The following is a 13,156-nucleotide window of genomic DNA, read 5'->3' on the forward strand; positions in this document are numbered from 1 at the left end:
ATCCCTGTATTGTGCCCTCCTGATCCCTGTACTGTGCCCTCCTGATCCCTGTATTGTGCCCTCCTGACTCCCCCTGTACTGTGCCCTCCTGATCCCTGTACTGTGCCCTCCTGATCCCTGTATTGTGCCCTCCTGATCCCTGTACTGTGCCCTCCTGATCCCTGTATTGTGCCCTCCTGACTCCCCCTGTATTGTGCCCTCCTGATCCCAGTATTGTGCCTTCCTGACTCCCCCTGTACTGTGCCCTCCTGACTCCCCCTATACTGTGCCCTCCTGTTCCCAGTATTGTGCCCTCCTGATCCCAGTATTGTGCCCTCCTGATCCCAGTATTGTGCCCTCCTGACTCCCCCTGTTCTGTGCCCTCCTGACTCCCCCTGTATTGTGCCCTCCTGATCCCAGTACTGTGCCCTCCTGATCCCAGTACTGTGCCCTCCTGATCCCTGTACTGTGCCCACCTGATCCCAGTATTGTGCCCTCCTGATCCCAGTATTGTGCCCTCCTGATCCCAGTACTGTGCCCACCTGACTCCCCCTGTACTGTGCCCTCCTGATCCCTGTACTGTGCCCTCCTGATCCCTGTACTGTGCCCTCCTGATCCCAGTATTGTGTCCTCCTGACTCCCCCTGTACTGTGCCCTCCTGATCCCAGTATTGTGCCCTCCTGACTTCCCCTTTACTGTGCCACCCTGACTCCCCCTGTATTGTGCCCTCCTGATCCCTGTACTGTGCCCTCCTGATCCCAGTATTGTGCCCTCCTGACTCCCCCTGTACTGTGCCCTCCTGATCCCAGTATTGTGCCCTCCTGATTCCAGTAATGTGCCCTCCTGATCCCAGAAATTTGCCCACCTGACTCCCCCTGTATTGTGCCCTCCTGATCCCAGTATTTTGCCCTCCTGACTCCCCCTGTACTGTGCCCTCCTGATCCCCCTGTATTGTGCCCTCCTGATCCCAGTAATGTGCCCTCCTGATCCCAGTAATTTGCCCACCTGACACCCCCTGTACTGTGCCCTCCTGATCCCAGTATTGTGCCCTCCTGATCCAGTTAGTGCTTTTGGCTACACCGTGCCCCCCCCCCCCCATCAAGCAGCCTTGACACCATCCAATCCAATATGCGCATAAAAAGAAAAGCCAATAGTGTGACACCGCATTAAAAATCTATTCAATGAAAGTTAATAAAAAATCTCATTCCAGAGACAACGGAGACACACTTTTGGTCTGATGTAATTCCCAGTCGAGCGTGGTGACGTCACGACGTTCTGCTCCGCCCTAAGCGTTTCATAGGAGGCCTTTTTTTTTTGCTTTTTTCTGTTTGATAGGCGGCTGTACAAATTTCATTAAAAAAAATTGCAACGGCCACCATTTTATTTTCTAGGGAATATTTTTGATAAATGTCCGTACTGTTTATTAGTGATGGTTTCCAGTGTAGGAGGAGAGGAAGCCTCAAACCATTGGAGACACACTTCCTGCCTCACAAAAGTTCTGGTCATGCGGGGTGACGTCGCGGCGTACCGCTCCACCCTAAGTGTTTCGTCATAAATGACATTTTTTTTTCTTTGTTTGATAAATTTCACGTGACAAAAATTGCAACGGCCACCATTTTATTCTCCAGGGAATCTGCTTACAGAAAAAGTATAATGTTTTGGGGGTTCTAATTAATTTTTAGCAATTATGAAAATAAATTTGGCAAAATTCTGAATTTAAAATGTGTGTGAAAATTTTTTAAAAAATGTCCCAGACAGGAAGTGGTTAATATCTGCTTGGTCTTCGGCTTTTCAAGTTAAAATGAATATCCGTTTGGGGAATATTTTTGATAAATGTCTGTACTGTTTATTAGTGATGGTTTCTGGTGTAGGAGGAGCGGACGCCCCCAACCAATGGAGACACAAAGACACACTTCCTGTCTGACAAAAGTTCATGTCATGCGGGGTGACGTCACGGCGTACCGATCCACCCTAAGCGTTTCGTCATAAATGACGTCATCGGGGGATTTTATTTTTGCTTTTTGCTTTTATAAACGGCTGCAAAAATTTCACATGACATTAAAAAAATTGCAAGGGCCACCATTTTATTCTTCAGGGAATCTGCTTACAGAAAAAGGGGTTCTTTGGGGTTCTCAGTCGTTTTTGGCAATGATGAAAATAAATTTAACAAAATTCTGAATTTAAAATGTGTGTGAAAATTTTTTTTTAAATGTCCCGGACAGGAAGTGGTTAATATCTGCTCGGTGTCCGGCTTTTCAAGTTAAAATGAATATCCGTTTGGGGAATATTTTTGATAAATGTCCGTATTGTATATTAGTGATGGTTTCCGGTGTAGGAGGAGCGGACGCCCCCAACCAATGTCACGTACACCTTCAGGTACCAGTCACCTTCATCTGTTCCTACGTGAACTTTATTAATTACCATCCCCCAGATCCCTCATTAGCCGACGCTTACAATAATTGCAGAATTAAATGAGTTATTTTAATTGGGTTCGGCTGGTGGAGGCGAAGCAGAATATATTTGTATCGGGAGGGAAACAAATTCCATCACATTGTCACCGAGAAATACCTTCCTCTCCAGAAACATTTAAAGCCGCGATCCTTCATCCGGCGTCCTTTACAAAGGCGAGTCCCTGACAGCCGCAGATCGCTCCTCGTAACCATCGAGTCACCATCAGTAAGAGAAGCCATTCTCTTGTCTTGTTTTATACTTTTGTCAATTCGAATTTGGGTGAATTTCTCATTATGCGGATGTCTCATGATTTCCAAATGCGGGGTCCGGGGAGAGCGGATATAGTGAATGCGGGGTCCGGGGAGAGAGGATATAGTGAATGCGGGGTCCGGGGAGAGCGGATATAGTGAATGCGGGGTCCGGGGAGAGCGGATATAGTGAATGCGGGGTCCGGGGAGAGCGGATATAGTGAATGCGGGGTCCGGGGAGAGCGGATATAGTGAATGCGGGGTCCGGGGAGAGCGGATATAGTGAATGCGGGGTCCGGGGAGAGCGGATATAGTCAATGCGGGGTCCGGGGAGAGAGGATATAGTGAATGCGGGGTCCGGGGAGAGCGGATATAGTGAATGCGGTGTCCGGGGAGAGAGGATATAGTGAATGCGGGGTCTGGGGAGAGCGGATATAGTGAATGCGGGGTCCGGGGAGAGAGGATATAGCGAATGTGGGGTCCGGGGAGAGAGGATATAGTGAATGCGGGGTCCGGGGAGAGAGGATATAGTGAATGCGGGGTCCGGGGAGAGAGGATATAGTGAATGCGGGGTCCGGGGAGAGAGGATATAGTGAATGCGGGGTCCGGGGAGAGAGGATATAGTGAATGTGGGGTCCGGGGAGAGAGGATATAGTGAATGCGGGGTCCGGGGAGAGCAGATATAGTGAATGCGGGGTCCGGGGAGAGCGGATATAGTGAATGCGGGGTCCGGGGAGAGCGGATATAGTGAATGCAGGGTCCGGGGAGAGCGGATATAGTGAATGCGGGGTCCGGGGAGAGCGGATATAGTGAATGCGGGGTCCGGGGAGAGCGGATATAGTGAATGCGGGGTCCGGGGAGAGCGGATATAGTGAATGCGGGGTCCGGGGAGAGCAGATACAGTGAATGCGGGGTCCGGGGAGAGCGGATATAGTGAATGCGGGGTCCGGGGAGAGCGGATATAGTGAATGCATTGTCCGGGGGGAGCGGATATAGTGAATGCGGGGTCCGGGGAGAGCGGATATAGTGAATGCGGGGTCCGGGGAGAGCTGATATAGTGAATGCATTGTCCGGGGGGAGCGGATATAGTGAATGCGGGGTCCGGGGAAAGCGGATATAGTGAATGCGGGGTCCGGGAAGAGTGGATATAGTGAATGCGGGGTCCGGGGAGAGCGGATATAGTGAATGCGGGGTCCGGGGAGAGCGGATATAGTGAATGCGGGGTCCGGGGAGAGCGGATATAGTCAATTCGGGGTCTGGGGAGAGCGGATATAATGAATGCGGGGTCCGGGGAGAGCGGATATAGTGAATGCGGGGTCTGGGGAGAGCGGATATAGTGAACGCGGTGTCCGGGGAGAGAGGATATAGTGAATGCGGGGTCCGGGGAGAGAGGATATAGCGAATGTGGGGTCCGGGGAGAGAGGATATAGTGAATGCGGGGTCCGGGGAGAGCAGATATAGTGAATGCGGGGTCCGGGGAGAGCGGATATAGTGAATGCGGAGTCCGGGGAGAGCGGATATAGTGAATGCGGGGTCCGGGGAGAGCAGATATAGTGAATGCGGGGTCCGGGGAGAGCGGATATAGTGAATGCGGGGTCCGGGGAGAGCAGATACAGTGAATGCGGGGTCCGGGGAGAGCGGATATAGTGAATGCGGGGTCCGGGGAGAGCGGATATAGTGAATGCGGGGTCCGGGGAGAGCGGATATAGTCAATGCGGGGTCCGGGGAGAGCGGATATAGTGAATGCGGGGTCCGGGGAGAGCGGATATAGTGAATGCGGGGTCCGGGGAGAGCGGATATAGTGAATGCTGGGTCCGGGGAGAGCTGATATAGTGAATGCATTGTCCGGGGGGAGCGGATATAGTGAATGCGGGGTCCGGGGAGAGCGGATATAGTGAATGCGGGGTCAGGGGAAAGCGGATATAGTGAATGCGGGGTCCGGGAAGAGTGGATATAGTGAATGCGGGGTCCGGGGAGAGCGGATATAGTGAATGCGTGGTCCGGGGAGAGCGGATATAGTGAATGTGGGGTCCGGGGAAACCAGATATAGTGAATGCGGGGTCCGAGGAGAGCGGATATACTGAATTCGGGGTCCGGGGAGAGCGGATATAGTGAATGCAGGGTCCGGGGAGGGTGGATATAATGAATGCGGGGTCCGGGGAGAGCGGATATAGTGAATGCGGGGTCCGGGGAGAGCGGATATAGTGAATGCAGGGTCCGGGGAGGGTGGATATAGTGAATGCGGGGTCCGGAGGGAGCAGATATAGTGAATGCGGGGTCCGGGGAGAGCGGATATAATGAATGCGGGGTCCGGGGAGAGCAGATATAGTGAATGCGGGGTCCGGGGAGAGCGGATATAGTGAATGCAGGGTCCGGGGAGGGTGGATATAGTGAATGCGGGATCCGGAGGGAGCAGATATAGTGAATGCGGGGTCCGGGGAGAGCGGATATAATGAATGCGGGGTCTGGGGAGAGCGGATATAGTGAATGCAGGGTCCGGAGAGAGCAGATATAGTGAATACGGGGTCCGGGGAGAGCGGATATAGTGAATGCGGGGTCCGGGGAGAGCGGATATAGTGAATGCGGGGTCCGGGGAAGCCTTACCTAGGTTGTCTTTGCCTTCACTGGTCGGCTTGCAGTAGATCACAAGGTCGGACAGCTCTCTGGCAATGACCTGATTCTTCTCCCACGTCTTGATGAAGAAGTCCTGGAGGGAGGATCACATGAGACAAATGATGACATATATGGGACACGTTGGAGGAAATTTATCATCGCTTAATTCGCTAATTAGATATAAAAGAACTTAATGTTAGAAGTGAACGATGATGAAACAATGTATCATTGGGGGGGGGCTCCCATCTTCCTCTCGTTTGGTGGAAGAAGGATGGTGGCACCTCCGGGGTTATCAGATCCTGCTGGGAACACCAAGAGATCACACGTGGATGTCTAGTAAACTACGGAGGATTAACAAGAATGCTGGAAATTAGAACATGTTCTGTATCCTTGTTACGTCAGCTGGCAAAGCATGCTGGGACTTTTAGTGACACCAAATTTCAAGGTTATTAATGAAAGGACGGCTAGATGTAAACTGAAATCTGGGTTAAAGGGGAACACAAGCCGAACATTACAGTGTTAAAAAAAAAAGAAAAAAAAAAACAGGTCTGCACTCGCCACTTGCCTCCCGGCAAATGACATTCTCCAGTTCCAACCGACAGTAAAAAAAAAAACATGGGTGGCCCTGCCCCTTTGTTTATTTGGTGTCGCTAGGCACCCACCAACTGACAGCTCTGGTACCCAGTGCTGATGGTAAATATAGTGGCGGCCACCATGCCCCTTTGTTTATGCACTGTCGGTGGGAACCGGAGGTGTCACACACGGGGAGGGAAGCAATGAGGGCGGACCTTTTTTTTTCATGTCGGCGGTGGTGTTCACCGAAATGGACGCTGGATTTACTTCTGGGGGGTGGAGCCATTTTTAAAAAAATAAAGGACTTATTGAAAACGGTCTGGTTTTTTTTTTTAAAACTGGGGATGTCAGACGCCAGGAGGCAAGCGATGAGTGCGGACATGTTTTGTTTTTCAGGTCACTGGTGGTGTGCATCGCAATTGACGCTGGATTTACTTCTGGGGGGGGGGGCATTTTTTTGTTAAATAAATGGCTTATCGAAAACTGTTAGTTTTTTTTTACCCGTAGGGGAACCAGAGGTGTCAGACGCTGGGAGGCAGGCGACAAGTGAAGACCTGTTGTTTTTTTTTTTTTTTCAGGTCAGCAGTAGCGTTTACTGCAGTGGACGCTAGATTTACTTCTGGGAGGTGGCGGTATTTTTTTCTTTTTCTTTTAATAAAAGACTTACCTCTTTGTTATAATTTTTTAAACCTTTTTGGTGAATGAGTAGGGGTATATTCATTCACATTGGGGGGGGGCTGGGATTTGGGGGATTCCAGATTCTGATAAGCCCCCAGCCCGCAGACCCCCACAACCACTGCCCAGGGCTGTGGGGAAGAGACCCTATCAACAAGGGGGTTCTATCATTACTGGGGGATCTTTTGTTGCTGGTGGGGTCTATCATTACTGGGGGATCTATTGTTGCTGGTGGGGTCTATCATTACTGGGGGATCTATTGTTGCTGGTGGGGGTCTATCATTACTAAGGAATCTATTGCTGCTAGCAGGGGTCTATCATTACTGGGGGATCTATTGCTGCTAGCAGGGGTCTATCATTACTGGGTGGGTCTATTGTTGCTGTTGGGGGGTTACCATTGGTGGTAGGATCTATTGTTGCTGTTGGGGGGGGGGTTACCATTACTGGGAGGATCTATTGTTGCTGGGGGGCTATTAAAGCTGGCTGCAGGGAATATTTTACTGTTATCGTTAACACATTCCATGCAAATTACTCCACAAAATGGTTCTGTTCTGTAAAAAGGGGCAGGATTAGGAGGTGGGTGGAGGGTGGGACCAAGGAACAATACCCATAGGCGGGTAGGGGGCGGAGACGGGGGGGACTCAGAAGGGGGAGTAGCGGCACCTACTCTTTGACAAAAGACAACTCTATACCCATCCCTTGCAATAGGTGGCAGTGTTGTCAGCCTGTCATGTGACCTCCTAGGTCAGGGGTCTGCAACCTTTAAGACATAAAGAGCCACTTGGACCCGTTTCCGAGAGGGAAAAAAAGACTGGGAGCCGCAAAACCATTGCAACATTTAAAACAAATCCGACACTGCATATATTGCGAAAAGCGCTCTGGTCATGAAGGGGGTTTAAGGGCCCAGTAAGCAAAGGGTTAACCAGGGCCACAGTGTATCATCATAATCACAATCATAGCCTTAGGTCAGTGGTGGGCAACCTTTTTTTTCAACTGAGCCAAATCTCGCCAAAACCACGATTGAAATTTATTTTGAGAGAAACATTTTTAAAACTGAAAATACATCCCCCATATAGTAATTCATCCCCCATATAGTAATTCATCCCCCATAGTAATTCATCCCCCATATAGTAATTCATCCCCCATAGTAATTCATCCCCCATATAGTAATTCATCCCCCCATAGTAATTCATCCCCCATAGTAATTCATCCCCCATATAGTACTTCATCCCCCATATAGTAATTCATCCCCCCTATAGTAATTCATCCCCCCTATAGTAATTCATCCCCCATAGTAATTCATCCCCCATAGTAATTCATCCCCCATATAGTAATTCATCCCCCATATAGTAATTCATCCCCCATATAGTAATTCATCCCCTATAGTAATTCATCCCCCATATAGTAATTCATCCCCCATATAGTAATTCATCCCCCATAGTAATTCATCCCCCATATAGTAATTAATTCATCCCCCATAGTAATTCATCCCCCATATAGTAATTCATCCCCCATATAGTAATTCATCCCCCATATAGTAATACATCCCCCATATAGTAATTCATCCCCCATATAGTAATTCATCCCCCCTATAGTATTTCATCCCCCCTATAGTAATTCATCCCCCATATAGTAATTCATCCCCCATATAGTAATACATCCCCCATATAGTAATACATCCCCCATATAGTAATTCATCCCCCATATAGTAATTCATCCCCCCTATAGTATTTCATCCCCCCTATAGTATTTCATCCCCCCTATAGTAATTCATCCCCCATATAGTAATTCATCCCCCATATAGTAATACATCCCCCATATAGTAATACATCCCCCCTATAGTAATTCATCCCCCATAGTAATTCATCCCCCATATAGTAATTCATCCCCCATAGTATTTCATCCCCCCTATAGTAATTCATCCCCCATATAGTAATTCATCCCCCATATAGTAATACATCCCCCATATAGTAATACATCCCCCATATAGTAATTCATCCCCCATATAGTAATTCATCCCCCATATAGTAATTCATCCCCCATAGTAATTCATCCCCCCTATAGTAATTCATCCCCCATAGTAATTCATCCCCCCTATAGTAATTCATCCCCCCTATAGTAATTCATCCCCCCTATAGTCATTCATCCCCCATATAGTAATACATCCCCCCTATAGTAATTCATCCCCCCTATAGTCATTCATCCCCCATATAGTAATACATCCCCCATATAGTAATTCATCCCCCCTATAGTCATTCATCCCCCCTATAGTAATTCATCCCCCCTATAGTCATTCATCCCCCATATAGTAATACATCCCCCATATAGTAATTCATCCCCCATATAGTAATTCATCCCCCATAGTAATTCATCCCCCCTATAGTAATTCATCCCCCCTGTGTCAATTCACTTACCTTTGCTCCGCGCGTTCCTCTAGCTGTGTTCCCGCGCCGTTCTGGTCTTCAGGGCGGACTGTGAGAGGAGAGGAGTTCGTCACGCTGCCCCGCCTACATCCTGACAGCCAATGTTTGGAGGAGGGAGGGGAGCGGGTGCCCGGCACATAGAAGAGCTGCATTAAAAGAGCCGCGGCTTGCCGACCCTATTGCCTGTCACCTGGTGGGCAGTGTGCTCCGGAGCCGCAGGAAAGATGAAAAAGAGCCGCATGCGGCTCCGGAGCCGCGGGTTGCCGACACCCGTCCTAGGTTCATGGGATCGATTTATTTAAAAAATTGCTGTGCAAATGCCTCACCGTTTATGCAGCCGCTGTGTGTAATCCCCATAATGTGTGTAATACGTGTATTCCCAATGATCATCAGCCCCATCTACTGGCCATAATGTGCTACTCGCCTGATTGAGATATTTCAGGAACATATCGCATTATGTCCACTAGATGGAGCTGATGATCAAACGTGATCAAAGGAAATACATATAATATACACATTATGGGGATTATATGTATCTGCTGGCATTGTCATGTTGTGTGCCCCCCCCCCCCCCCAGTCCCGTCAGGAAGACGAACAACCCGCAGGTCGAGTCGGCCAGTAAACATCCCTTCCAATCAGCTCCCACCAGCCGTCCAGCACTCACCTGCGCCCCCTTCTGGTGCACAATGTGGTTGATGTTTTTATACCATTCAAACAATTCCTCCACTTTGTCGGTTGCAAAATCCACAGACGGCTCCTCGGGGTTCCGGGACTCCAGCGACAAGACGAACATTTTGTTGTTCTTCCCATGCGGAAGCTTCTCTGCGGACGAGCAAAAAAAAGAGATTTATTTTCCTGATCGGCATCCGAATTGCAAAAGCTTCCTAAATCGAGTACATTGGTCAGGCCCCGCCCACACGGGACGGTGAAGGTATCCAGGGGAGGAACATGCAGCTGAAAACACGGCTAAAGCCACGCTCTGCATGTGTGTTATTGTGTCATTTCGTGTTACATTACATTATTACATTACATTGAGTTTATATAGCGCCAAAGGGTTTGCTCAGCGCTGTACAATAGAGGGGGGGACAATACATGAAACATTACAGCAGCTACGAACAGCACACGAGGGGTAAGAGGGCCCTACTCTTTCGAGCTTACAATCTGGGAGGGAGGGGGTAGTAGTACAGGAGGAAGTGGCTGTGGGGGATGGAGTGGTAGGAGGAATGAAGGAGAGCAGCAGTTAGGTGAGGGTGGGGTAGGCTTCCCTGAAGAGGTGGGTTTTCAGGGAGCGCCTGAAGGTGAGGAGGGAAGGTGACAGTCTGATGGATTGGGGTAGTGAGTTCCAGAGGATGGGGGAGGACCTGGAGAAGTCTTGCAGACGTGCGTGTGAGGAGGAGACCAGGGAGCAAGATAGAAGGAGGTCCTGTGAAGAGCGAAGGGTACGGGTAGGGTGGTACTTGGGAATCAGGTCGGTGAGGTAGTTAGGGGCAGTGTTGTGAATGGCTTTGTAGGTCAGAGTGAGCAATTTGAATTTGATGCGTTGGGCGATAGGGAGCCAGTGGAGGGAGAGGCAGAGGGGGGTGGCAGAGGTGGAGCGGGTGGTGAGGTGGATGAGTCTGGCAGCTGAGTTCAGGATGGTCTGAAGCGGGGAGAGCCTGCACTGGGGTAGGCCGGTGAGGAGGGAGTTGCAGTAGTCCAGGCGTGAGATAATCAGGGAGTGCACAAGTAGTTTAGCGGTGTCTGGGGTAAGGAAGGTGCGTATTTTGGCGATATTGCGGAGGTGGAGCCTGCATGTGTTTGTCAGTGATTTGACATGAGGTTGGAAGGAGAGGTTAGAGTCCAGAATGACCCCAAGGACTTTGGCTTGCTGGGCGGGATTGATGGTGGTGTTGTTAGTAGTGATGGATAGGATGGGGGGGGGGGGGCGCGGGCAGGAGTGTTGCATGTTACTGTGCGTCATTGCGTGTTGTGTGTTTTTGTGCGTTTGAACGTTATTGCATGTTAGTGCGTTACTGTGTGCTTCCATGTTATTGCGCATCATTGCGTGTTGTGCATTATTGCAACAAATCGTTGAAAATCTTCACAAGTCACAATAAAGTCTTCAGAATTTGCACACAAACGGCACGATTTTACATGGCAGAGCATTTTTGCTGTTCTGTGTGGATGAGGCCCGATGTCTTCATCCTTTTATCTATCTGTGGCTTTTTTTGCAGCAGAAACGCACTTCCTGCACCTCCAACACTGAACGCATTTAATGGCAAGGGTGCTGGGGTGTGCTGGGGGATATATTGTCATTGGGGGAGGGTCCACTGATGATGGGATGGTCCTCGGAGGTGGGTAGGGGGTGGAACCAAGGGACATGCTTAGAGGTGGGTAGGGGGTGGAACCAAGGGACGGTGCTCGGAGGTGGGTAGGGGGTGGAACCAAGGGACGTGCTCGGAGGTGGGTAGGGGGTGAAGCCAAGGGACGTGCTCGGAGGTGGGTAGGGGGTGAAACCAAGGGACGGTGCTCAGAGGTGGGTAGGGGGTGGAACCAAGGGACGGTGCTCGGAGGTGGGTAGGGGGTGGAACCAAGGGACGGTGCTCGGAGGTGGGTAGGGGGTGGAACCAAGGGACGGTGCTCGGAGGTGGGTAGGGGGTGGAACCAAGGGACGGTGCTCGGAGGTGGGTAGGGGGTGGAACCAAGGGTCGGTGCTCGGAGGTGGGTAGGGGGAGGAACCAAGGGACGGTGCTCGGAGGTGGGTAGGGGGTGGAACCAAGGGACGGTGCTCGGAGGTGGGTAGGGGGTGAAGCCAAGGGACGTGCTCGGAGGTGGGTAGGGGGTGAAACCAAGGGACGGTGCTCGGAGGTGGGTAGGGGGTGGAACCAAGGGACGGTGCTCGGAGGTGGGTAGGGGGTGGAACCAAGGGACGGTGCTCGGAGGTGGGTAGGGGGTGGAACCAAGGGACGGTGCTCGGAGGTGGGTAGGGGGAGGAACCAAGGGACGGTGCTCGGAGGTGGGTAGAGGGTGGAACCAAGGGACGGTGCTCGGAGGTGGGTAGAGGGTGGAACCAAGGGACGGTGCTCGGAGGTGGGTAGAGGGTGGAACCAAGGGACGGTGCTCGGAGGTGGGTAGGGGTGGAACCAAGGGAAGGTGCTCGGAGATGGGTAGGGGGTGAAACCAAGGGACGGTGCTCGGAGGTGGGTAGGGGGTGGAACCAAGGGAAGGTGCTCGGAGATGGGTAGGGGGTGAAACCAAGGGACGTCCTCAGAGGTGGGTAGGGGGTGGAACCAAGGGACGGTGCTCGGAGGTGGGTAGGGGGTGGAACCAGGGGACGGTGCTCAGAGGTGGGTAGGGGGTGGAACCAAGGGAAGGTCCCTGGAGGTGGGTAGGGGGTGGAACCAAGGGGTGGTCCTGGGAGGTGGGTAGGGGGCGGAGACAAGGGGTGACAAGGTGAAGAAGCAGAGACAAGTGTCCGGCTATCACCAGGAGGGCGGCGCTGGTACTTACTGATGTCATAGGTGCCCAGATCCAGGATTCCTCGGCACATGGATCCCAGGGGACTGTCCTCAACAATCTGCCAAACAGGAAAATCTCTCAGTGGTCTTGGCATAGGAATTTGGTGGCAGATGACACCCCGACCACCACCAGCCCGGCAGAACCCCTCCTGACACCACAGACCACACAATACACGCCAGACTACAGCCGGCCACACACGGGTCCAATTCCGAAAGGATTTTCTTTCAATACCTTTTCTAAGAATTTTCATTCGAATTTCGCACCATTAGTGGGGTCACACCAACGGCCGACTTTCCAACGACCATCGAATTTGAGTGGTCGGGCGTGTTGGAAATTTTCTCAAAAACTAACGAATTTCTAATCAATGGTGGGAGAATCGTGCGAGAAACGGAATTGAGATAGAAATGAGCCGTGAGCTGGAAGAAAAGAAAATTCCTGGCCACAAAAATTCTTTTCTGTAGCAACACGAGGAGACATGAAAGGCTCGGTTGGTCGAATTTTGAATTTAATGGTGGCGCCATTGGATTACAAAACGCACAAAATTTCTGATTTTCTAAAGAAAATTCATTCAGAATTCGACCCGTGTATGGCCGGCATTAAAGGACACATTCCATTGTAGCAAATACAATCTCTTCTCATTTCCTGACACTCGACATGCCGCCTGAAAACCGATTTTAAGGAAAATTGAAGAATCGC

The 13,156-nt window shown here is 50.8% G+C and overlaps 1 protein-coding gene across 1 annotated transcript in view; it reads right to left on the reverse strand.

Annotated features, from left to right (window-relative positions):
• Nucleotides 1-13,156, reverse strand: part of LOC149427609 (1-phosphatidylinositol 4,5-bisphosphate phosphodiesterase gamma-2-like) — a 48,068-nt gene that overhangs the window by 17,905 nt on the left and 17,007 nt on the right. The window contains exons 10-12 of the mRNA XM_089667857.1: nucleotides 12,452-12,518; nucleotides 9,627-9,784; nucleotides 5,283-5,385 (exon numbers count right to left, since the gene is read on the reverse strand). Of these exons, the coding sequence (XP_089523983.1) occupies nucleotides 5,283-5,385; nucleotides 9,627-9,784; nucleotides 12,452-12,518 (328 nt within the window). The remainder of the gene's footprint in view (nucleotides 1-5,282; nucleotides 5,386-9,626; nucleotides 9,785-12,451; nucleotides 12,519-13,156) is intronic.

The sequence above is a fragment of the Staurois parvus genome, unplaced genomic scaffold, assembly GCF_062004578.1.
Source record: "Staurois parvus isolate SC_StPar_1 unplaced genomic scaffold, SC_StPar_1.0 ptg003626l, whole genome shotgun sequence".
Classification (NCBI taxonomy): domain Eukaryota; kingdom Metazoa; phylum Chordata; class Amphibia; order Anura; family Ranidae; genus Staurois; species Staurois parvus.